Below are 24,751 nucleotides of genomic sequence, written 5' to 3' on the forward strand. Positions count from 1 at the left end.
AAAAATGTTAAATGCTTTTATAAAGACTGTATGTTGGTCATGTTGAGATAAGCCAAGATCAAAAGGCTAACTATTGTATGTTTTCACTCATATGTGGAATCTAGACCTAAACTGATGATAATAGTGGGACATAGTGTAAAGGGAACTGTCGGGGGGAATCCGTGATGGGGGAGGGGAAGGAGAGGATGCTGGGGGGGCAAAGAAGATCAAAGTACTTTACAGATTTATAATGAAGAGAGCGAGAGCGTAATGAAACTGACCACACACTGTTTGATAAGGGGGGAGGAGTGCGGGGGGATAAGGGAGCGCAACACAGGGGAGAACTTGTCACAGTGCACTGTATGCAGCTGTGTGATATCACAATGAAAGCCCCTGTACCATTAATGTATGCTAATATAAATACATATAAAAATCAATTAAGTCCATACGTTGGAATTGGATTCATAAGAACAAAATGTGTCTCTTATTTGTCTCTCATACATAATTTTGTCCCACTACATGTATTCTTTTTTATGTGTTTTGATTAAAGATTTGGGAAAATCCAAGTTGTCCCCTTCTTGGAAAGTTTTAAACAGCAAGTTTGACTTGAGAGGTAAAGAAATCCAAACTAGGAATTTTCTTTTTAAAATCTTCTACTGTTCAGTACTGGTGGGGCACACCTGTAATCCTAGCTACTTGGGAGGATCGAGGTTCTAGACAAACAATTAGTTCACGAGAGACCCCATCTCCAAAATAACCAGAGCAAAACAAACTGGAGGTGTGGCCCAAGTGGTAGAGAGACTGCTTTGAAAGCCTGAAGTCCTGAGTTCAAGCTCCAGTCCCCACCAAAAATAAAGCATCGTGTCTATGCTGAGCATACAAAGACTTTTTTCTTTCTGAGCAATGTAACACAACTATTTGCACTGCCATGGGATTGTAATTGCTAGATATTCCAAGAATGCAGAGTGACGTGTGCTAGATGATTCCAAGAATGCAGAGTGACGTGAGTAGGTTCTATGCAAACACTATCCCATCTTCTATAAAGAACTTGACCATCTGCAGATTTTTGTATCCATGGAAGCCCTGGGACAAATTCCCATGGCTCCTGAGGCACCACTGCACTTACCGTCCACCTACTTTTCAGCATTACAGTGTGTCAGGCACTGCTCTAAGCTTTCTTTTTGTCTATCTGTTGTTTTTTGAGACATGGTCTTTGGTATGTAGCCCAGGCTGGCCTTGAACTCTTGATCCTCCTGCCTCAGCCTCCCAAGTGCTGGTGTGCAACACCACACCTGTCTCGCTCTAAGGCTTTACATGTACCAACTCATTTTATTCTCATGAGAAAAAAAACCCATCTTGAGGCATGAAGTATTGTCACCATTTTCAGGGGAACGAGACTGAAAGCACTAACTACCTGCCGGGTATGCTTGCTTTAAACCAGACAGAGCATTTAGCATGACTCGTTCACAGGCAGGAACAGCCATCATGCCCTAACCCCCTCACTCCCAAACCCACCCCGCTGCTCAGTGTCTGAGACCCTGTTGCTGGCATTGGGGCTGTATGCAAATATCCCTTCCTTCTCTCCTTCCAGAAACAGTAAATACAGCATGTCCACACCCCCACCCCTTTGCAGTGAGGGGACTGCTTCAGTTAACGAACACAAGTGAAGGTGACTGTCATATCCAGGAAAAAGCTCTAAGAGTCGCAGCCTGTTTTCCAGGGCCAAAGGGACTGTACCTCTCCAGACGGAGGCTGTCCTACCCCGCGGAGCACAACTCCTGGCTGGCCACACTAAAGCAGTAGTACCAGAGAGAAAGAAATCTTTGCTGTATCACAGCCATTGAGTGTGGTGCTGTTTGTTACAGCAGCAGAACCCAGGCTCTCCTGACTGATACCATTCCCAGTAGACCCAGAAATATGGAAGTCTCCAAAAAAAGAATGAATTTTTAAAAAATGAATGGAATGAAAGTCAGGGTCCAATCTTTATTGTCTATGGTCACAGCCAGCTAGTCAGTACTGGGGGGTCTTTGAGGGGTGGGGAATGAGGAGCTGACACCAGGGGGGCACCAGATGCCAGGAAAGCCTGGGAGAGAGATGAGGAGCAGGAGCTAGAGATGCGAAAACAGATCCAGGCAGTAGGACCACAGGGGGGTAGGGCCAAGGGGACAGAGATGGGATGACAATGATGGGCAGATGAAAAGAGATGGCGGAGCAAAGAGAGCCAGAGGTCTGAGCTGGGAGAGAGAGAGAAAGAGTCCCAGCGCAAGAAGGGAGAGGGAGACAGAAAACCTACACAAGGCTGGAGCAGGGTGGTGACTGGACGCCCTACTCGTAGGCCTGGGAGTCTTTACTAATAGTCGAGCCAGGCCCAGTGCTGGAAACAGGGCCAGCACTCGAGTCTTGGCCTCTACTGGAACCTGGGCCTCCACTTGATTCTGACCCCATGCCTTTACCCTCTGGGCCTCCTCTGCTGGACTCCACATAACCAGTCGACCCCAGGAAGCTGCTAGGGGTGACAGGTCTGAAAGTCACACGGCCCCCGCCGGACTCCAGGGCCCCCGTGGCACTGGCCAAGTCCAAGGTCGCGTGGCCTGTACTGGACTCAGAGAGGCCAAAAGTGACATGGCCCAAGGTGCTGGCGCCTTGGCCTTTGTTAATCTTGTGACTCAGGATGGAGCCTGGGATCTCATTGCTCTTTTTGCTGGTGCCAAGGTTGGATACCCGGGTGCTGGAGAAAGACAGGCTGGGGATGCTGGACCCCATCCTGTCGGCCTCAGCCTGCTGTCTCTGCTCCTGCGCCAGCTCCTGGAGCTCCATCTGGGGGTGGGGGGCAGTTAAGAGTCCCCGGATAAACAAGGTCCTTGTCCCCAGCCCACGGGCTCCCTCTCTCACCTCCTTCACTACTTGACTCCGCAGTTCCTCCTTGCTCATAGGATAGTCATCTTTGGCCACAAAACCGGGGGGATCCTCTCTAGAGTAGAAAAGAAGGCAGGAAGAGTCTAGACTCAAACCACAAAAGTTAACGGCATCTCCCAGCCATACCCAAAAATCTTTACCTGTCCTTCTCCTCTCTAGAACCCCCAGAGTTCTATCTTCCCATATAAAGCACTAGACGCCCTACTCTCAGTTCCCTCAAAGCAACCACTTCATCTTCTGCCCCCTCCCAGGCCACACCCACCATCGCCTCCCCTGCCCACAATCTTCAGTTCTATTTGTTCCTCCCGTCCTGCCTACAGCCTCACAGATTGCTGGGGGGCTGGGGTGCAGTCATCTTCTTTGGGAAATCCTCTTGGCTCTGGCCCAGCACCAGGAGGGCAGCCTCAGCCAAGGACAGCTGGCTCTGAGGGTGTGGGAGGCAGTGGTCAGCTCAGGCCCCGCCCCCAGGCCCCACCCCGCCCCTCCTCACCACCACCACCACCACCACCACCCCCAACCCCGCTCCCCTCCGTCCTCCGCCGCCCACTTGGGCCTCCAGGAAGGACTGGACTAGCAGGAGCTGCACCACCCGCTGCTCGATGATGCTCAGGAAGAGGCCCATGTCGCGGTCCCGCATGTTCTTCACCCCAAGCCGGTCGGCTATGAGACTCCTGTCGCAGTGGGCCTTGATGAACAGGAACTGGATATCTGGGGCCGGGGAGGGACCAGCTATCAGGGACCCGGCTCTGCCCCCTGGGTATCGGCCCTTTCCCTGAGCCTGTCCTATGTAGACCATGGTAGAAGCCCAGAGACTGAGCTTAGATACCCGGGTAACACTGGCCACCTGGCCGCAGGGCTCGGAAGGACAAGGGATAACCAAACTTGTCTTTGTGAACACTTCAGCTAGAAACAAACCCAACTTCTGCCCGGTCCAGCAATCACACTGAGAGACTTAAAAAATAATTTTTTTAAACTTCCAGTTGTAGCCAGCTTGTATTACTGGCCAGCATGACATTTTTTTCCTTTCTCTCTCCCAAGCTGGGAAAATCAAGATTAACACTCTTTCAATCAAATGGGACATGCCCCCCACACACACACAATCTCTCTCTGACCACAGCAAGAAGTAAACCTTTGTGAAACAAGACATAAGACTTCAAGTCAGCACTGATGGCTCACGCCTATAATCCCAGCTAACTGGGAGGCTGAAATCTGGAGGATGGAGGCTCAAGGTCAGTCCTGGCAAAGAGATTATGAGACCCCCATCTCCAAAATAACCAGAGCAAAATGGCCTGGAGGAGTGGCTCAAGCAGTAGAGCAACTGCTTTGCAAGTGCAAGTGTGAAGCCCTGAGTTCAAACCCCAGTCCCACAAAAAAAAAAAAAGAAAAAGACATACCACTTCATTCACTTCATGGAGTCAGTAAACTGGAAGATATATACATATTTCATACATATCCATAATGAAACCCACAAAGCATTGTTTGAAGTGGCGAGGGGATGGAAATATAATGGCAGGGTGGACGCATGTATGGAATTATAGTGAAATCCCCTCATGTTATTAATGTATGCTAATTCAAAAATAAAATAATGGTGAAAAATACATCAAAAGTTTACAGAAAAAAGTCAGGCACTGGTGACTCACGCCTGTAATCCTAGCTACTCAGGAGGCAGAGATCAGAAGGATTATGGTTCAAAGTCAACCCGGGCAAGCAGCTTGAGAGACTCTATCTCAAAAAAAACCATTGCAAAAAAGGGCTGGTGGAGCAGCTCAAGGTGTTCAAGCCCCAGCACTGCAAAAAAACTAAAAAAAAAAGCATCCATGAAATTTTAGGTTTGATAAATTGAAGACCAGTAAATAGAAATTATCCTAACAGAAAGACAAGGGGGAAAAAGTACTGACCAAAGAAAGAAAAAAGCCAGTCTCCACTAGCTTTGCTGTCCACATCACCTCTGCCCTGTGGGTTAGGATAACGGTTGCCTAGGTTACTTCTCATGGACTTGAAGAGGACTTCTGAGACTTTTCCCTTGAAACTGAAGATGACTGGAGATGAAAAGGCTTGCCATCTCTGTCTTCAAAGCATGTCTGTCTCATTTGTGGCCTTAACATTCTGGCTAAAGATATCTACCAAATACCATGACCAGAACACCAGACCATGAAATAAACAGCACTTGACTTCCTGGAAGATGTTTGCCGATTCCCAGAAAAAGTATCAATGCTTCTCCCTTTTTTTAGCCTGCCTCTCTCTCTCTCTCTCTCTCTGTCTCTCTCTCTCTCCTTCTCTCCCTCTCCCTCCCTCCCTCTCATTATTTTTATCCTCTATCTGTAACTCCTTAACTCCCTGGAGTTGACAGGCTGACAGGCAAGGACAGGTTCCACTTCTCCATTCTCTGACCACTAAGTAAAACTCTTTCTTCCCCCCTAAAAAAAATGTGTAGAATTTATTTTAAAAATTTATAAATTGATTTAAAAATTTCCTATGGGAATATATGTGTGTATGTATATATGCAAATGTATATGTATATGTGCATATGTAGATATACATGTAAACTCAGAGAAAAGGCTACATCTAAACTCCTACTGTATGCCCCATGGTGAGTCTCCTGCACCAGGAGCACCTGTTTTTTTTGTGGCACTGGGGATGGAATCCAGGGCCTCACACATACTAGGCAAGCACTTTACTACTTGAGTTACGCTCCCCCTCCTTCTTTTTGATTTTATTTTGTTTTTGTTTTTTGGCAATACTAGGGTTTCAACTCAGGTCCTCAAGCTTGCTAGACAGGCGGTCTACTGCTTGAGCCACACCTCCAGTCTTACTTTGTTTTTGAGACAGGATCTTACTAACTTTTATCTGGCCTAGCCTCCAAATGGAGATTCTCCTGCCTCAGCATCCCAGGGAGCTGGGATTATAGACATGCGCCACCATGCTTAGCCACTTTTTTTTTTTGTGATACTGGGGTTTGAACTCAGGACCTTCACCTTCAGCCACTCCACCAGCTCTTTTTTTGTAATGGGTTTTTTCAAGATAGGATCTTGCGAACTATTTGCCCAGGGTTGGCTTCGAAAGGTGATCTTCCTAATCTCTGCCTCCTGAGTAGCTAGGATTACAGCCGTAAACCACCAGTGCCTGTGCTTAACCACCTTTTCATCCTTTTTCATCCTTAGCTTTTCACCATCATCCCATCTTATTCTGCAACAACCCTATGAAGCAAGCACTGCCACCCCAGAGGGGCAGAGAAGGAAGAACCCACAGGACAAAGTTAACAACTAGTGGCACTGGGATTTGAACCTAGTGCAGGCTTACTCCTGAGTGCTCTGCACAGCTACTTCCCTGAAAATAACAAAGATAAAGGATGAGGGTACACTGTGGTAATCCACACCTGTAATTCCAGCTATGCAGGAGGCAGACGTAGGGAGGAAGATGTAGGGAAGACTGTGGTTCAGTTCGAGGTCAGCCTGAGTAAAAGCATGAGACCCTATCTGAGAAACAAATTGAAAGCCAAAACGACTGGAGGCGTGGCTCAAGTGGCACAGAACTTGCCTAAGAAGCACAGGCCCTGAGTTTAATTCCCAGCATCACCAAAAAAGAAACAGAAAAGAAATATGGATGGACATGATGCAGCTGGATAGCCACAGAGAGGAAAAGAGAAACAACTAGGCACCAGTGGCTCACACCTACAATGCTAGTTACTGAGGAGGCAGACATCAGGAGGATCTTGGTTCGAAGCCAGCCTGGGAAAATAGTTCTCAAGACCCTATCTTGAAAAAACCCATCACAAAAAAAGGCTGGAGTGGCTCAAGTGGTAGAGTGCCTGTTTAGCAGACATGAGGTCCTGAATCAAGCCCCAGTACTGCCAAAAAAAAAAGAAGGAAAAAAACCCAAGGCCCTACCTCACATCACACACACAAATTAATTGTAAGGGGTCAGAGACTTCAACAGGGAAACAAGAAAGTTCTAGTAGAAAACTTTGCAGGAGAATGGCTTTGTAACATCAGGGTAGGCAGAGACTTCTTAGGCAAGCCACAAAGTTATGAACTACAAAAAGAGAGACTGATAAATTAGATCTCATCAAAACTGAAAAAGGAACAAAAAAAAAACTGAAAAAGGGCTGGGAGAGTGGCTCAAGTAGTAGAATGCCTGCCTAGCAAGCTTGAGGACCTGAGTTCAAACCCCAGTACTGCCAAAAATAAATAAATAAATAAAAATAAAATTCAGTTCATCGCAAGAAAGTAGGAAGGTAAATAATAATGAGAAGATAGCTCCCCAAAAAACATTAGCTAGAACATACAAAAAACACTTACAACTCAGTTATAACATAAACAACTTGATTTTTTTTTAAGTGCACAGGATTGAAGAGGAAATTTATAAAGAAATCTACATGGCCAGTAGGGTGACCAATGTTATTAGTCATCACACAAATGCAAGTTTGCAAATGCATTAAAATTGTGGTCAGTAAGAAGTGCTGAGGGGTAGGAGGAGTATCATATCCAGAACTCTCACAGCTCCTACGGTAGGCATAAAATGCCTCAACCAGTTTGGAAAAGTGTTTAGCATTTTCTCATAAATCTCAACATATACAGGCCCTATGACCACTCCTAGGCATTTATGGACAGATAGGTAGATGGACAGATGGATGGATGGATGGATGGATGGATTGTTGGTGGGATGGTTGGTTGGATGGATAGATGGTAGTGAAGGATATGTTGATGAATATTGGATGGTTGGATGGATGGATGGATGGATGGATAATGGACATAGGATGGTTGAATAGTTAGATGGTTAGTTGGATGGCTGGTTAGTTGGATGGATGATGGATATGAGACGGCTGGATTCATGGATGGATGGATGGATGGATCCATTGATTGACAGACCCCAGATGGACAGATAATCAGATATGGGATGGGCTAATAAGGAAGTGCACAAAGTAGGCCATGGAATACCTCCAAGTAGTCAGCCCCAGAGAGAGCCCCTCCACACAAGCACCTCAACTTTCCCAACGAAGAAGACAGGCCTGGGAGAAGGTCCCTGCAAACACTCACCAGTCTTGAGCCTCTCCAGCCTCCTCCGAAGGTCCTGGAACCGGGTCTCCACCAGGTTGGACTCAGAGTGCACTTTGTCTATATGCTCCTGCAAGACTGTAAGCTGCTGCTCCTGCTGCAAGTGCTGGTTTTCCTCACTGGTGCGCAGAGTGACCAAGGCCTCCTGCATCTGTGGGGACAAGGACTGAAAGCTGGACCCTGCTCCAGGCCTGGGGAGGGATAGAAGAGGGGAACATGGGAAGGGCCTCACTCACCTCTTTGATCTCTTCTTGAAGGTGCTGCAGCTCTGAGTTCTGCTCATTGATGAAGTTAAACTCTGCGAAGTTGCGCTCTTCAGCTGGGGAGAAGTCGGGAAAGGCAGGGCTCAGAGATGGAGACAGAAAACAGACACAGAGCAGAGACGAAGGGCAGAGAACGAGATGACGGGAAAGACCACTCAGAAACAAAGGCAGAGAAACAATCAGAGAGACAGAGAGAGGGATAAATGAAAACACAGGGAAAGAGCGACAGAAAGCCACAAAGAGACACCAAGAGAGACGGAGAGATACAAAGGCACAGAGAAAGTAGTCGCAGGAAAGGAGGGAAACAAAGAACCCAAGAAACAGACAGCAGCGGGGACAGGAGAGAGAAACACCGAGAAGGGAGGAAGAGTCGAGGGAAAGACTCGGGAGTGAACGAGGGAGGGGAGATGAGGAAAGAAACAGATGCAGATCCGAGGGCGATGGAAACCCAGACGGAAGGGCACAGACCTCACACCGGCGGGAGAGAGACTGGGCAGTACCAAGCACGCCGGATGGCGGCAGGGGAGGGGGCCAGGGACAGGCGAGCGGTGACGTGTCCAGGCCTGACTCCAGTCCCTGCACAGGTGGAGGAGTCCCCCGGCCTATCCTGGACAGTCTGCAGGTGACGCACGGGGTGCTGGGCGGTCCCGCCTCCTCCCTCCGCTCAGTGCCACTCACTCTCCTGGTACTTCTGCACCAAGAGATCGGGGTCGCTCTCGCCGGTCAGCTGGGACAGTTTATTCAGGGCGTCCTCGTAGCGCAGCACCAGCTTCTCTTGGGAGGTCTTCCGGAGTCCTTCCGCCACTTCCAGGGCTAGGAGAAGACGCAGCGGGCGCGATAGGTTCCAGGTGCGCACCCCCGGGGCCGCTTACTGGGACCCCGTCCCGCCCAGCAGCGCCCTGCCCCGCCCCGCCCACTCCAGGTAGGTCAGCCCCGCCCGCTCCCGCCCGGCTCCGCCTCCCCGAAAGGCTCCGCCCCCTCACTCCCACCCGACTCCTCTTTACCCCTCTCCTCCCCCCACCACTCTCCCGCTCAGCTCAAACTCGCCCTCTCCCGCCAGCTTCCGTCCGCCTCCGCCCTGCCCCGTCCCACACTCTCGGGTCAGACTACGCCCGCCCCTCCGGCTGGATCGGCCCCGCCCTCTCCCGCCCGGCCCCCTCCCCGTCCACGCCCCTCCCTCTCCCTCTTGGCCCCGCCCTCCACATTCTCCCGCCCGGCTCCGACCCGCCCTCTCCTACCCGGCTCCGCCCATTCCAGTCAGGCCCCGCCCCTCATGCTCCGCGGGGAATCACCGAGTCCCGCGGGCGCCTCCGGCCTCACCTCGCTGCTCGCGCTTCTGCAGGATGTCCGGATCCGGCTGCCGGTCGTTGTTCTTGAGCTTGAGGAAGCGATGCAGCTGCTCCAGGTGCGATATCTGTCGCTGCAAGATCTGTGCCTCGGCCTCGTTCTGGGCCACCTCCTTCTCTGCCCGCTCCTTCAGCATGCCCATCTTGGCCTTGGCCTCCTCCCTGGGGGGAGGTCGGCGAGCACGCGGAGAATGCAGGTTGGACCGGAGTCAGCCTGGGGTCTTGGGGATGAGGCACAGTCAAGTTGCCGGGTACCCCGTGCTCACAAAAGGCAGAACTGCCATGGTAAGAGCTTGAGGGCAGAGTTGGGGCTGTGCCCACAGACGGGCCATAGCTGCAGTGCACACACGTGGGTGCGTCTGGGGGCCAGGAATTATGTGACCGTGCAACAGGGAAAACATGGTTTTGAGGGCCCAGGTGACAAGGTGATTGTGCTGGAGTTTGGAGGTCGTGTGGTTGGAACGGTGAGAAGCTTAGGCCATTCATTTCCGGCCTCATGAGGCCTCATGAGGACAGGTGTGTGAAATCACCACTGCTTGAGCACACATGCCATTAGGATACTGGAGACACCCTAGGAGCCCCACTCACCCTACATCCCCTCCCCCGCTCGGCTGTTGCAGCCACCTGTAAGGGTACTTCCAAGCCTGCTCCAAGATCACAGGGGCACTGAGTTGGGAGGGAAAACAGACCAGTCTCCTCAAGGCCCTCAGGGGTCAGGACTCCAAGTTCTGTCTGTGCCTGAGGTACCATGCCAACCATAGCTTCCTGAGAGCCAGGCTGTATGGGCCTGGTTCACATGGTGACTCCAGGAGACGGATACCATCAGAATCATCAGTGGAGGCTCAGAGAGATAAGGACATGCCCCAGGTCACCCAGCAAGACCACACTGCAGACAGACTGCTCTGGTAGGAAGTGGAGGTCATGACACCTGCCCCTCCCCGCCAGTTGAAACTGCCTGTCCTTGTGCCCAGCCAGGCTGCCCACTGCAGGTAAGTGGAGGAGGGTTGCTAGATGTTAACTCCGTAAGATACAAAGGCAGGCAAGCAGGCCATCATGTGGAACTGGGCAGAAAAGATGAGCCAGGCCAATCAGACTCACTGCCTTGGAATTTGAATTGGGAAATGCTAAGGACCAGTGAGGATGCTAGACAGAAGGCAAGGGAAGTCACGGCTAGGCCAAGTGGCGAAAAGGCTGGAGCTGGGTATGAGCAGAAGCCACCAGCTAAGGTGGTTTCTGAAGGGGTCATGATGGAACAAAGATTAGAAATCACACAACTGCAGTAGAAAGGAATGAAGAAACAAAGCTGGTGCCCGTGACTCACGCCTGTAGTACCAGCTACTCAGGAGGCAGAGATCAGCAGGATCACAGTTCCAAGCCAGCCCAGGAAAATAGTTCAAGAGACCCTATCTTGAAAATACCCAACACAAAAAAGGGCTGGTGGAGTGACTCAAGGTGTAGGCCCTGAGTTCAAACCCCAGCACTGCAACAAAAAAAGAAGTAATGTATGCTACAATGTGGAGGAACCTCAAAAGCTTTATATTAAGAGAAAAAGCCAGACACAAAAGGGCACCTGTTTAGCCTGCACCAGAGCAGAAAGGCAGAAAGCATTTGGAAGAGTCAGGCGCTGGTGGCTCATGCCTGTAATCCTAAATACTCAAGAAGCTGAGATTCAGAGGATTGTGCATTGAGGCCAGCATGGGAGAACAGTTCATGAGACCCTCATCTTCAAAATAACCAGAGCAAAATGGAATGGAGGTGTGGCTCAAATGATAGAGTACCTGCTTTGCAAGTGTGAAGCCCTGAGTTCAAACCTCAGTCCCGCAAAAAAAAAAAAAAAAAATTTGTAGCAAGAGGAGACCAGGGCTGAAGCTGTGAGAGAAGCAGTAAGAGGGAGCACAGAGCCCAGGGGAGCCCCAAGACAGCCAGGGAAGCCAGAGTTAATCAGCTTCAATGGCTCCACTCCGTACAACGTGTCCCTGTGTTTGAAGGTGGCCTCCTCAGAGAGTTTGCCCTACAACCACCACTGATAGATAATCTAATGCTCCTCATTGACAGACACCTTCTGGGTCCCAGGGCCTGCCACGCACACTGTACATACATCATATTAATCCTTTCTGCGTTTACATGACAGAAGCCATGAACAGATGGGGATGGCAGTACTCTTAAAATTCACATGCCCAAGGACTGGGAGTGGTGGCTCAAGCCTGTAATCCCAGCTACTCAGAAGGCAGATATGGAGAGGACCAACACTCAAGCCCAGCCCAAGCAAAAAGTTAGTGAGACCCCCACTCGCAGGAGGTGTAAGTAGGAAGATTGAAGTCCAAGGCTGGACCTGAGCAAAAATGTGAGACCCAACCCAAAAAAGTAAAGCAAAAATGGGCTGGGGGCCTAGCTAAAGTGACAGAGCAGCTGCCTGGCAAACATAAGACCCTGAGTTCAAATCCCAGTACCACCAAAAATAGTATTAATGATAATAGTTCATACAAGCAAGGAAAAGAAAGTTGCCCAGCAGGGAGAGAGAAGGGAGCCTATTACAGGAAATAAGCCAGTTCTGACAGTGCTCTTGAGTCCTGAGCCTTCCTGCTGGTACTCTGTGAAAGGTCTGTTCTGAGTACTCTGAGCCCCACCACCCTGCATGACCCGTGGGGCGTACCTGGCAGAGTAGGCAGAGGTGGAAGAAAGGATGAGGGTGCTGACCGTCTGCCGTAGCAGGTGGATCTCCTGCCAGGGGGGAGAGAAAGGTAAGTGCTGCTTCTCACAGAGCCATTGCTCACTCTGAGTCTCCCCTTTAAGCCCCTACTAAGAAGTGAAAGTCCTGCCAGGTGTGGTGATGCACACCTGTAATCCCAGGAGGCAGAGGGAGGAGGACCATGGTCTATCTAAGGCCAGCTGAGGCAAAAGCACAAGACATTATCTGAAAAACTGAAGTAAAAAAGAACTGGGGGTGTGGCTCAAGTGGCAAAGCGCTTGCCTCAAGGCCCTGAGTTCAATCCCCAGAATTTTAAAAAGGTGAACGTCTTGCTTCTTGCAAGCCAGGCCCTCCTCAGAGCAGATGCCAAGAAGGGGGTTTAAGGAGATGGGAGGTAAGGGGAGAGGCAGAGGGACAGCTGGAAAGGTGGCTCAGAAGGCTTTATTCAGGGGTATGGGGTGTGGCTCAAGGAGTAGAGTGCTTGCCTAGCAAGAGCAAAACCCTGAGTTCAAACCCTAGTCCCAGCAAAAAAAAAAAAGGTTCATTTTAGAGGAAGAAAGGACATAAATTTTATATACATACACATACATACACCTGAACACACACCTAAGCCAGCACATCCAAACATACAAGTGACTTTTGCAAAAAGAAACTCGGGATACATAAACAGAAGCTAAGGAACTAGGCTACCTGCAGGAGCTGGGTGGAATGAGGTGGAAGAGAGGCATTGATGCCCCCCAGGGCACTTTTTAGAGCCACTGTTGTTGTTGTTTGTTTGTTTGACGTGCTAAGGGTTGAACCCAGCTCTTTGTTCATATTAGGCAGATGCCCTGCCACTGAGTTGTATCCCAGCTCTTGGTTGTTTGTTGTTGTTGTTGTTGTTTTGTTTTTGTTTTTGTTTTTTTATGGAGCTTGAACTCAGAGCCTACACCATGAGCCACTGCACCAGCCCTTTTCTTCCGGAGGGTTTTTTTTTTTCAAAATAGGATCTTGTGAACTGTTTCTCTGGGCTGCCTTCGATCTGTGATACTCCAGACTTGATTTTTTTGAGATAAGGTGTCCCTATGTAGCCTCGGCAGGCCTTGAACTCACAATCCTCCTGCCTTAGGCTCCCATGTGCTGAGATTACAGGCGTACACCACCACATTCAGCCCTTGTGAAACAGTTTTAATTTGGGAGCCTTGTACAATTCATAAAAGAAGTTAAATCAAGGGAGAGGGAGAGGCGGGGCTAAGGGGAGAAATGGCCCAAACAATTTACATATATTCATATGTAAATAAATGAATTAAAAAAAAGTTTAATCAACAAAGACAAGTGAGAAAACCGAAACCGAATACAAACAGAAGTAAATGAATCTGACTGTATTCCAAACGGCAAACATGTGGTGGAATGGCTCACGTGGTAAAGGCCTAACAAGCAAGAGGCCCTGAGTTCAGACCCCAGTGCCACCAAAAAAAAAAAAAAAGAAGTCAGGTGCCAGTAGCTCACACCTATAATCAGAAGGCAGAGATCAGGAGGATTGCAGTTCAAAGCCAGCCTGGACAAATAGTTCACAAGACCCTATCTTGAAAACACCCATCACAAAAAAAAAGGGCTGCTGGTGTGGCTCCAGGTGCAGGCCCTCAGTTCAAATCTAAGAGAAAAACAGTTCAAATCTTAAGAGAAAAACAGGAATTACGCCAAGTAACTTCTAAATACAATAATCTGAATAGGTATCTAGAAACCCATACCCGCTAAAGAGTAAACTACAAATTTTGAGCCCTACGTATTAGGTTTGGGGAGGCCTGGCACAGCTGTGGGAGTTCTCAGCCTCTGGTATGTACAGCAACACTTGAGCAAATGAGGGAGTATACTGATGGTGTTGGAAGCCAGGGTTCCCACAGTGGGAGAAGAGCGAGAGAAAGTAAGATGAAGTAAGAGCCAGGCTTAGTGGTGCATATCTCTAATTCCGGCTACTCAGTGAGTGGAGATAGGAGGGTCACAGTTTGAGCCAGTCTGGGCAAAAAAGTTAGGGAGACCCTATCTCAAAAAAAAAAAAAAAAAAAAACAACCAAGGTGTGGTGGTACACATCTGTAATCCCAGCTACTCAGGAGACAGAGATAGAAGGCTCTCAATGTGAGGCTGATGCTGGGCAAAAGAGACCCTACAGGAAAAATAAGCTAAAACACAAAGGGCTTGGGGGTGTGGCTCAAGCAGTAGAACACCTGCCTAGCAAGCTGGATGTCCTGAGTTCAAATTCCAGTATTGTCTATATATATATATATATATATATATATATATATATATATATATGCCCTGGTATTTGAGGTAGCAACAGAACCTCATGAATTTTAAATACTTGCAGAGAAAGGGTCTCCAAGCAGTGACACCCCAGTCGCAATAAGGACCCTTGGTGCCTCAACCTTGGCTTCCCAACATCCACCCGCAGCTGGAAACGAGCAGGCCTCCGTGGGGAAACAGTGAGTTGCAGGGCGGGGGCAAAACAAGAACAAAGGTCCTCATACTTTGTGTGTCGGACAGAGCAGAGAGCCTGCAGTGAAGACATGTGCAGAGGACACAGCCAGCTTGCTGGGCCCGAACTGGGGCACCTGAATGTCAAGGTGACCAACAACTGTGTGGCTATAACAGGGACTAAAGTAAGAAAGGCACCAAGGCCCCCGACGCCCAGAGGAGCCAGAGCTTCTCCTTAAGGAGAAATACCGAAGTGCGCCCTGTTTAGAACCCATGGCTGCTGCACGCTAAAGGTGCAGTGAAAACAGGGCCAGGGACAGACATCTCTACCACCACAAAGAATGGCCCTGCAGGCTGCTTGTTCATGTCAAAGAGGAAAACTTCATGTTGGAGAAACCCAGCTAGTAATCAACTTCTTTGTTGTTTTTTGGGGTGTGGGGGGACTGTGGATGGATCCCAGGGCCTTGTACTTGCTAAGCAAGCGCTCTACCACTTGAGCCACACCCCAGCCCTTTTGTTTATATTGTGTTTTTGCTTTGTTTTTGAGACAGGCTCTCACTAACTTGGCCCAGGCTGGCCTCAAACTTTCCATCCTCCTGCCTCAGCCTTCAGAGTAGCTGGGATTATAGGCGTATGTCGTCAGGCCCAGCTTTCAGTAATCAAAGATGGTGTCACTAGTTATGGGACAGTGAGATCAGATGCCTCTTGCTATGGCATGTCAAAGACATACTCCCACACTGCAGCATTCTCGACAAAGGTGTAGACCCTCAGTCCAATCACGAAGAAAGAGCAGTCACATCCACATAGAAGGGCCTCATCCAATGTCAAGGTCATGGACGTAGAGTGCCAAGGCAAACAGAGCCAGGAAAACAATTACAACCTGGGATCCTGGCCTGGAGGCTGGAGCAGGGAAATCAAATTAGCTACAAAGGACGTCATTGGGCCAGTGGGTGAACTTGAAATATGAGCTGTCTAGAATTCTAAGTGTTACAGTTCCTCACTCGGATGAGCGCGCTGTGTTTATGTAAAAATGTGGCACCTTGCCATGCCTGTAATCCTGGCTACTTGGTAGGCTGAGATCAGAGATTTGAGGTTCAAACCTTGAGACTAATCCCCACGCAAATAGTTCTCTCTCATTCTCTCTCTCTCTCTCTCTCCTTTTAATTTTTGTCATGCTGGGGTGTCCCCAGGGCCTCCTGGGAGCTAGACAAGTGCTCTACCATCGAGCTGCACCCCCATCCTTCATATCTCACTTATTTATTTATTCTGAGCAGAGTAGGTCTTGCCATGCAGCCTAGATTAGCCTAGAGCTCTGTGTAGCCCAGGCTGGCCTGAACTCTCCATCCTCCTGCCCCCTCCTCCCGAGTGCTGCGATGACAGATGTGCGCCACCAAACCCAAGTTATATCCAGTTTAAAGACCTGGAGACTGAGCTGAAGAGATCAGATCGCCTTACTAGAGCCTAACCCAGCCTAGGGCGGAGGCTCCTCCAGCACTGCCACCAGGGCTGTGGGAGTCCCAAATGTCACAGGCAGGTGGCAACTCCCTGCTGGCATGTGGTTGGGGCAGAGAGAAGGGGAGGAAGAAATCGGGGCTGAAGCCAACCTCCCGGCCCAAGTCCAGCCTCAGAGCCGCAAATAATTCTAGAGGCCCCATCTCCAAAATAACCAGAGCAAAATGGACTGGAGGTGTGGCTCGAGCAGCAGAGCGCCTGCTTTGCAAGCATGAAACCCTGAGCTCAAACCCTGAAGTTTCTTCCCTGTTAGAAACATCCTCCAGAATGTTCCAGGTGCCTGTCCCCTGGACTAAGGTCGTCCTGCAGCTCTGGGCAATACCCTCCTTGGGCGGGAGGCCAGAGTGCAGGAGCAGCAGGTTGAAGAGCTGGAGGGGGTCACCCCGGCAGGCCCCCACTGACCTTCTTCAGCTTGCGGTCCATGCTCAGGTAGCGGGCCCGCTCTATCCGCAGCAGGTCCAGCTCCTCCCGCAGGGTCGCATTCCGCACCAGCTGGATGTCAAAGTAACAGGTGACCTGGGGTGGGGTGGGGTGCGAGAGTATGCGTGAGGCCTCCATCCTCCACAGTCAGCTGAGGACACTTGCCAGAGGTGGGACCACCCTATTCCCTCTTCAGGGACCCTGACAGTGAGGTCAGCCACACCCTCACTGCCTGTGGGTCTGCCTTGCTCAGAACCCCCAGGGATCTGTTCTTTGACACTCCCCCCAGCCCTCCTTCCCTGGCACCCAGGTCTCCACAGTTCCTGGGGACAGAGCCCAGCCCGCTCCGGCTCTCACCCTGTCCAGCTGGCCCTCTAGGATCTTGATTCGGTGTCGCATCTTGACCTTCTGGTCCAGGAAGAATGCTGGAGCCGAGGGGTCCTTGCTCTGGGTAAAGATGCGAGTCTCCCACTCCTGGATCTGAAAGGAAGAGGTGGGACTTGTCTGTGACCCTGGACACCCAGCCCGAGGAAGAAATGAGTGACAGTGTGGCTGACATTGGTTGTCTCTGCCACCCCAGCACACTTCCGCATTTCGTGTTTGTTTGTGGTATTGGGATTTGAACTCTGGGCCTTGCACTTGCTAGGCAGGTGCTCTAACACTTGAGCCATGCCGCCAGTCCTTTTTGCTTCAGTTATTTTTCAAATAGGGTCTCACTTTTATGCCCAGGCTATCCTGGATCTTGATCCTCTTTTATGTTTCCTATGTAACAGGGATGACAGGCATGTACCACAGAGCCCAGCTTTTTTATTGGTTGAGATGGGGTCTTGAGAACTTTTGCCAAGGAGCGTAGGCAGAACCTACTGTGCTTGGATCTTTTTTTTAAATGGTACTAGGGACTGAACTCAGGGACATGCCAGGCCAGCACTCTGCCACTTGAGGCATGCCCCAGACCTCCATGTAGTTCTGATGGAGGTTCTCACCCACCCCCCTGAAGGCTATAGGACCCAGATCTGAACAACCACAGTTCCTGGCCTAAAGACAGACGTGTGACCTGAGCTGAGCCAGCCTGACTCCTCTCCTGGTGTTTGGGGGAAGCCAAAGGATTGTTGTTGTCACAGTCCCATCACATGGAGGATCCTAGCAGAACAAGGCCAGGGGACAGAAGTGGAGATGAGAGGCTGGGCATGGTGGTTCACACCTGTAATCCCAGCTACATGGGAGGCACAGGTAGGAGGATCACAGTCAAGGCCAGCCCTGAGCAAAAACACGAGGCCCTATCTGAAAAATAACTGAAGCAAAAAGAGGTGGGAGTGTGGCTCAAGCAGTAGAGCACCTGCTTTGCAAGTGCTTTGGTTCCCTGAATTCAAACCCCAGGCCCACCAAAAAGAAAAATCAGACAGTACTGCAAACAGAGGCTCTTTTCCCCCTGTAAGAGCTGTTTCCCAGCACACCTCTGACTGTTACGGATTTCTCTGGAGACTTAAAAAAAAAAATGACTGAGAAAGTAAAGGCTTCCTGGAATGAAGAAAGTCTAGAATCCCCTAGTTCAAGAAATCCTAAGATAGAAAACACCCTATTCCAATTTTTAAAAGTACTCAAATTTTCTTTTACACATTTAGATTCGTAATTCAACTAGAATTTTAGGTTTTCTATGGTGTAAAGTAGGAGTGTGTAACAGCTTTACTGAAAGTGGGATGACATGAAGTCCAACTGCACAGATTTATGGTATGCAATTTGGTAAGGGCGATGCAGCACTGAGGTTTGAACCTAGGGCCTCACACTTGCTTGGCAGATGCTCTACTACTTGAGCCACACACCCAGCCCACAATTTGTTAAGTTTTGACACAATCAAGACAGTGATGACACCCATCACCTATGCCCTTGGTACTTCTTTCCCTCAGTCCCTTCATCTATTTTCAGTCAATATAGATTAGTCTACATGTTCTATAATTTCACGTTAATGGAATCATTTAGTATGTGCTGTGGGGGGGTGGAATCTGGACTCTTTCACTCAGAATAATTACTTTGAGATTCACTTATGTTGTGTGTAACAATAGTCCATTCCTTGTTTGCTTGTTTGTTTGTTTCCTTTGAGAAAGGGTCTCACTATGTAGCCCAGGTTGGCCTGGAACCCAGAATCGTCAGGTCTCTGCCTCCTGAGTGTTGGGATTACAGGTGTGTACCACCACACTCAGCATTCCATTCCTTTTTATTGGTGAGTAGTATTCCATTAGCCCATCCTACCACAATCTGTTTATCCTTTTGTTCACTGATGGACATTTGGATTGTTTTAGTTTAGGAGTTTACAATAAAGCTGTGTTGTTACCAACATTAACGTACAATTTCTTGTATGGACATATGCTTTCTCTTGTCTTGGGTAAATACCTAGGAGTGGAACGTCTGGATCCTAGGGCAGGTTAGAAAATGCTGGGCTGATTTCCACAGTGGCTACACATTTTACACTCCTGCCAGAAGAGCGGGGGTGGTCCATTGTCCCCCCCAGCTCCCACCTCACCAACATTTGAGACAGAGCTAAGCTTTTGTTTGCATTTTAGAGTTGTAATAAACTCTGGATACAAGGTCATTATCAAACACATTTTTGCAAGTTATCTTCTCCAGCCTGAGGCTGGTTTTTTCATTCCTTGCCTTGTCCAGTTGAGTCTTTGGCTTTGAGAGTTCCTTGATTTGGGTTCTCTCTTGCCTTCCCCTCTTTCATCTGTCATCTTTTTTGTTGTTGTTGGGCTGGAGTTTGAACTCAGGCCTTCCCACTTACAAAGTAGGCACTCTACTGTTTGAGCCACACCTCCAGTCCATTTTGCTCTGGTTATTTGGAAATGGGTTCTCAAGAACTATTTGCCCAGCCTGGCCTCAAACCTGAGGATTACCTGGGATCCTCCCCAGTAACTCAGATTACAGTTGTGAGCCACCAGCACCCAGCTCAGGAGGATGGCCTAATTTTTCAGATGGGAAAGCTGAGGTTCAGGAAGGTTTAGCCTCTGAGTAGGCTCCTCAGAGCCGGCTCTAGAACCCACCTGCTTGTCCAGGGCCCTGGTCTGCTCCTGCAGGTCCTCCAAGTCAGCCTGCACCTGGACTCTGCATTTCAGCAGGCGGTCCATGCTCTCCAGCCGCTGGCTGTCCCCCAGCCGCTTGACCTGGCTCTGGGCCATGCTGATCTGCATCTTGAGTTTGGCCCGCACTTCCTCCAGGTGTTGGATCTCCTCGCTGCCATGGCAGAGAGGTGGAGAGACAGGGACAGAGCTCAGGGACCCTGAAGTCCCCACACCCTGTACCAGCCAACCCCCACCCATGCACAGGCCAGCCCACAGCCCCTTTTACACCCTCCTTCCCGGAGCAGACTCACAGTTGCTTGTTGATGCGCTGGCGGACTTCCTTGCTGTAGGCCCGCCTCTCCCCCTCCATCACCTTGCACTGTCGCTGCAGACGGCTCAGCTCCCAATCCACTGATTTGGGGCGGGGGGGAGGCGGCAAGGGACTCACTAGTGATCTTGGGCCACCAGCCCCTTCCTCCCCAAGATCTAGAAATTCTGGTACCCCTTAGGGTCTCGCAAACTGCGGGGTAAGCCCCCAACACCTCTTTAGAACATAGTTTTTTGTACCCGTCAAGCTTCCTGGTCCCTCCATTCTCCCTTATAACCAAGCTGGTTCTTTCTCCTAAACTCACTCCTGCCGCGAGTTTGGATACATACCTGATTGTTCCACTAGAGGGCGCGCCTGGAAGGCCTCTCCATCCCCTGGCACCCTAAACTTGGCATTGCTCCTGCTCCCTCCTTTCCTTCAGCGGGGACCACAAAGGCCCTCACCCTCTTCCTCTGTATCTTCACTCTCCCCGCCTGTCCCCTAGGCTCAGGCTTCACCCTTCCCGCCTGAGCCATCACCCAGTCTCCTCTCTGACCTCCCCACACCACACAGTTCCCAAGGATCTTTCTAGACCTAAGGTGACTCAGCTCTTCAATCCGCCAATGTGGCCGGGCGCCAGTGGCTCACGCCTGTAATCCTAGCTACTCAGTAAGCAGAGATCATGAGGCTTTCGGTTCGAAGCCAGCCCAGACAAATAGTTCGCAAGACCCTATCTCGAAAAACCCTTCACGAAAAAAGGGCTGGTGGAGTGCCTCAAGGTGTAGGCCTTGAGTTCAAGCCCCAGTACAGAAAAGAAAAAAAAAAAAAAAGACCCCAATGTGACCTGACACTACGCATCTCTTCGGTCTTGACACCAGCTCCCCACCTTAAAAAGTACTCGACCAGAAGCAATTCTACCCCATGGCTGTTTGACTACGTCAGGGGACGTCTTTGATTTTTCACGACTTAGGGAGAGGGTGGGGGGTGGAATTTAGCTGGCAGGCATCCTACAAAGTACAGGACAGTCCCGACAACGGAGAATTTCCCCATCCCAGTGTCAACAGTGCCAAGGCTGAGAAACCCTACTCTTAACTGTTTTCTCTTCGGGAACAGCCTTCACTGGGCAGCTCTTGGGAGGAGTTATCTCCTGCTGCCGTAAGTCTTGCTGGCACACCCCACCACCCCAGCCTGGCCCCCTCCCATCTGCCCCGCGCCACCTCCATTCCCGCGCACATCTGTCCCGGCTAGAGGGTGCTCGGGGAAGGGAACCTCTCCGCCCCCGCCCGTCCCACTGCACAGCATCTGAACCGTGGGGACGCTGAGGACAGGACAAGAACCGGTAGACGAAAGAAAGAATGGATGCATTACCCAATCCTTCCAGGAAGACCTCGCTTCCCTCCTCGGAGCGGATGCTCCGTGTAGAGAGGCCCAAAGGCATCTTGACCAGAGGGTGGGACTCCTGTAGGGGCGGACACGGGAGCCATCAGAGAGTGGGCAGGCCAGGGCCGGACAAGGGCGGACCTCGAGGGACTGGGAATTGGAAGAGGGCGACCCTAAAACCACTCTGGCCCCTCTCTCAGACTCGATTCCTGCAAGGGGGCTGGAGAGAGACATCTCGCAGACAACTGCACACACACACACCCCTCCCATTCGGTCTTATGTCTGACTCTGACTCTGGTCCCTGGTCTGGCTCTCGGTACCTCTGAGGTCAGGTTGCTTGGTCACAGAGGACGGGGAAGCCCCGATCAGCTATATGAGATGCTGGTGCCAGGCCTCAGCCCTACCTGCTGGAGTGCCTGATCAGTCCTTGGTGCTCCAAGCTCACTGTTGTGGTCTGGTTACTGGGGAAATAAGGGACCAATGAGGCCCGAGGACCAGGGGGAGGGGAGGGACAAAGGCCATGAGGAGAGACTGGGGAGGAGGGGAGAGGAAGGGCGGAGGAGACCGCAAGTGGAAGACCCGGGGGACTCTGGGAGACGACTTAGATTAACCAGCTGTGGAAGCTGTGGAGCCCCGCAAGGGGCGTGGCACCTATAGAGAGTGGGGCTCCCGGGAACTGCGAGGGGCGGGGCTTCGGGAACCTGGCAGGGGAGGAGCCAGGGTCCTGTGATGGGAGGGGGCGAGGGGCGGAGCTCTACTACTATAAAGGGCGGGGCTGAAGTGGTTAGCGAGGCGCAGAGTTGTGGGGCAAGGAAGGGCGGGCTAGGGACCTGTAGGAGCGGGGCAAGGGGCAGGTCTCTGGTAGTGAAAGGGGCGGGGCCAATGATCCGTAATGAACGGGGGCAGGGCTATGGGCGGGGCTAACGAAGGGGCAGGGCTCCGGTGCTGTAAGGACGGGGCTTCAGAAGCAGGGTTGGGAGAACTTGAGGCCCTGCGAGAGGGAAGATGCGGGGTGCAATGATGTGGGAAGGCAAGCTCCTCAGAGGGCGCTCAGGAGGGCTTGTAGGAGATGAGGATGGTCTGTGTGGGGAACACGGGGCCCTGAGGGTCTCAGGAGTCTCTAGGGCCTGTGAACGGCGGGCTATGGGTTTGCGGGAGACAGGAACTGAAAGTGCCTAGAGGGAAACGTCTGGAAAATGTTGGGGCTAGGCAGTGGTCCTTCGAGACAGGTCCGAAAAATGCGTGCTTGAGGCTAAGACCACGTTATTTTGAGAATTCATTAAGGAGGCGGGGTCGAGGGCAGGAATTGCAAGACAGAAGGGCGCTCACCACTGCCTGAGGACCTCACAGGGGTTCACTACGCATGCGCGGCCAACGGCTTTCCAGAGGCCGCCTAAAGCCCTGGACCCCCTACCAGGTCCGCTCAGGAAGTGAAGTGGGCGGGGCCTCGGGTGTTCCGTGTTGTTCTATGGTCACGCCCCCGTTTTGGCCACGCCCCCTTGGTCCGCTAGGCACGCCCCTCCGCGGCCGCTGCTGCCCACGTGGGTCTCCCCGGGGCGGGCAGTGGGCGCCTCTCCCTGCAGGCTGGGTGTGTCCGACGCCTGCGGTTTCCTGTGGGAGGAAGCGGCCCGCGGAGGCTCAGCTCGGCTCGGATCCTCAGAGGCCCGAGAGGGGGGAGATCCCGGCACCACCCTCGGGTCCCCTGATTCTCTTCCTTCCAGAGAGCGCCACGGTCGGGGACACCCCCCCTCCAAAAACAAAAAAATTCCTCCCCCGGATACCCAAGTCCCACGCAGATTCAACTGGGGGAGCTTGGAGTGTTACACTGATAAATCCCCCACCTCCCCAGCTCAAGTTTCCATCTAACCAGCTTCTGGTTCCCCTACTTCTTCCCAGAACTGGGGTGCAGCTCCCTTTCCCTGCAACTCCCAGAGGAGCACATGACACCATCTCCCAACTTCTAATTTTTCCCTCAGTGACCTAGACTTTCTAACTTCCTTAGGATGGGAATTCAGATCCCCAGTCTCTGCCTTTCCAGGAATTTAAATTTGGCACCAATCCCTCTTCCCTAGGGACCCTCATTTTGGATTCCAAACTTTTAGCCTTGGGATCCAGTGGACCCAAGAATTTTCCCTTTCCCCAATTCCCAGAGACTCCTGAATCCATTCACTGTCCCAATGCCTGATATAAGTAGCCATACAGTACTTCAAGAATTACAAATCTATGATGTACTATTACGCCTATTTTACAGATGAAGAAACTGAGGTTATTAGTAACTCACCCAGAATCACACAGGCGATGAGTAAAGCAGCTTGAATTTGAATCCATAGGCGTCTGTACTATGCAGGTACCCTAGCATCTGAGTCTCCCAGGTACCCACCCAGTCACTGATTTGTCTGCCCCTCACACCCAGTTAACTAATCCACACTCAGCTCTGGCTCCATCAGATACCCAGACATCCCATCATCCAGATCCCCAGTTCTCAATTCCTCAGAACCCCAGAAACCTGGTCCCCTTCCAAAAGATCCAGGTGCATAGTGGTCATGGCCCCCACATACCTTAATTCGATATCCCAAGAATCAATAATAATATTTAACACTAAATCTCCATTACTTGACTTCTGTTAAAAACCTTCTAATGGCTTTCCACTGCACTTAGAATAAAATCCAAACTCCTCCCTTACTCTCCAAGGGCAGCCTTGATTTCCCTCCCCACCACTCCCTCCAGTTTTCCAAACTCCAGCCACACTGGCCCTTCTGTTTGCTCCCCAAACAAACAGGAGCTTGTTCTCAATAGTTTACATTTCCCCTTCTTCCCAGCATGCACAAAATTCCTGTCCTCAGGTCTCAGCTCAAAAGGTCACCTCCTCCAGGAGCCCTTCCCTGATTACCCTCTTTCAGTGTTCCCCTACCCAGTCATTACCTCCATCTCTCACTCTACTTCCTTGACTGACAGTATAGTGCCAATATTATTATACCCACTACACAGATTAAGAAACTGAGGCCCAGAGAAGTGAAATAATTGGTCCAAAGTCACTCAGCCAGGAAGTAGTGGCACTTGGATTCTTTGCCTCTAACTTCTGAACCCTTCCAGTGTTTCACCCTTTTCCTCCCATCCCGATAGTCACACGCGCGCACACCCACACCCACAAACTCTAACACCTCCACCAGCCCCAAGCTGTCACAGGAGTCTGTGCCCTCTTCCCCCAGATTCCTGCCTTCCAAGAACCCAGTCCCAAATTCCATCAAGAAAAGCAAACATCTGGGGCGGGGGGAGCGGGGGGGAAGTGGCTGACAGTAGGATCTTCCCGGCCTTGATATCTGCCCCGCCTCAGGGATCCTAGAACTTCTCATCTCAATCTTGGGGGGGAGGGGGCAACC

The 24,751-nt window shown here is 50.8% G+C and overlaps 1 protein-coding gene across 2 annotated transcripts; it reads right to left on the minus strand.

The window, feature by feature from the left end:
* Positions 1-1,952: 1,952 nt before the first annotated feature.
* On the minus strand, positions 1,953-21,976 carry Odad1 (outer dynein arm docking complex subunit 1). 2 transcript variants are annotated; one of them, XM_020184810.2, is made up of 15 exons: positions 21,776-21,976; positions 21,360-21,450; positions 19,996-20,095; positions 19,667-19,856; positions 16,989-17,111; positions 16,614-16,727; positions 12,212-12,279; positions 9,533-9,720; positions 8,891-9,025; positions 8,186-8,268; positions 7,932-8,100; positions 3,443-3,603; positions 3,222-3,319; positions 2,872-2,950; positions 1,953-2,796 (listed from the first exon to the last, which is right to left on the minus strand). In XM_020184810.2, exons 2-15 carry the CDS (start codon positions 21,427-21,429, stop codon positions 2,305-2,307), a joined length of 2,070 nt encoding a protein of 689 aa, XP_020040399.2. In that variant the 5' UTR covers positions 21,430-21,450; positions 21,776-21,976; the 3' UTR covers positions 1,953-2,304. The 2 variants fall into 2 exon arrangements, with proteins under 2 accessions (XP_020040399.2, XP_073913989.1); XM_074057888.1 differs by lacking the exons at positions 21,360-21,450; positions 21,776-21,976 and adding an exon at positions 20,342-20,778.
* Positions 21,977-24,751: the final 2,775 nt, after the last annotated feature.

This window comes from Castor canadensis, chromosome 16 (assembly GCF_047511655.1).
Source record: "Castor canadensis chromosome 16, mCasCan1.hap1v2, whole genome shotgun sequence".
NCBI classification, from domain to species: domain Eukaryota; kingdom Metazoa; phylum Chordata; class Mammalia; order Rodentia; family Castoridae; genus Castor; species Castor canadensis.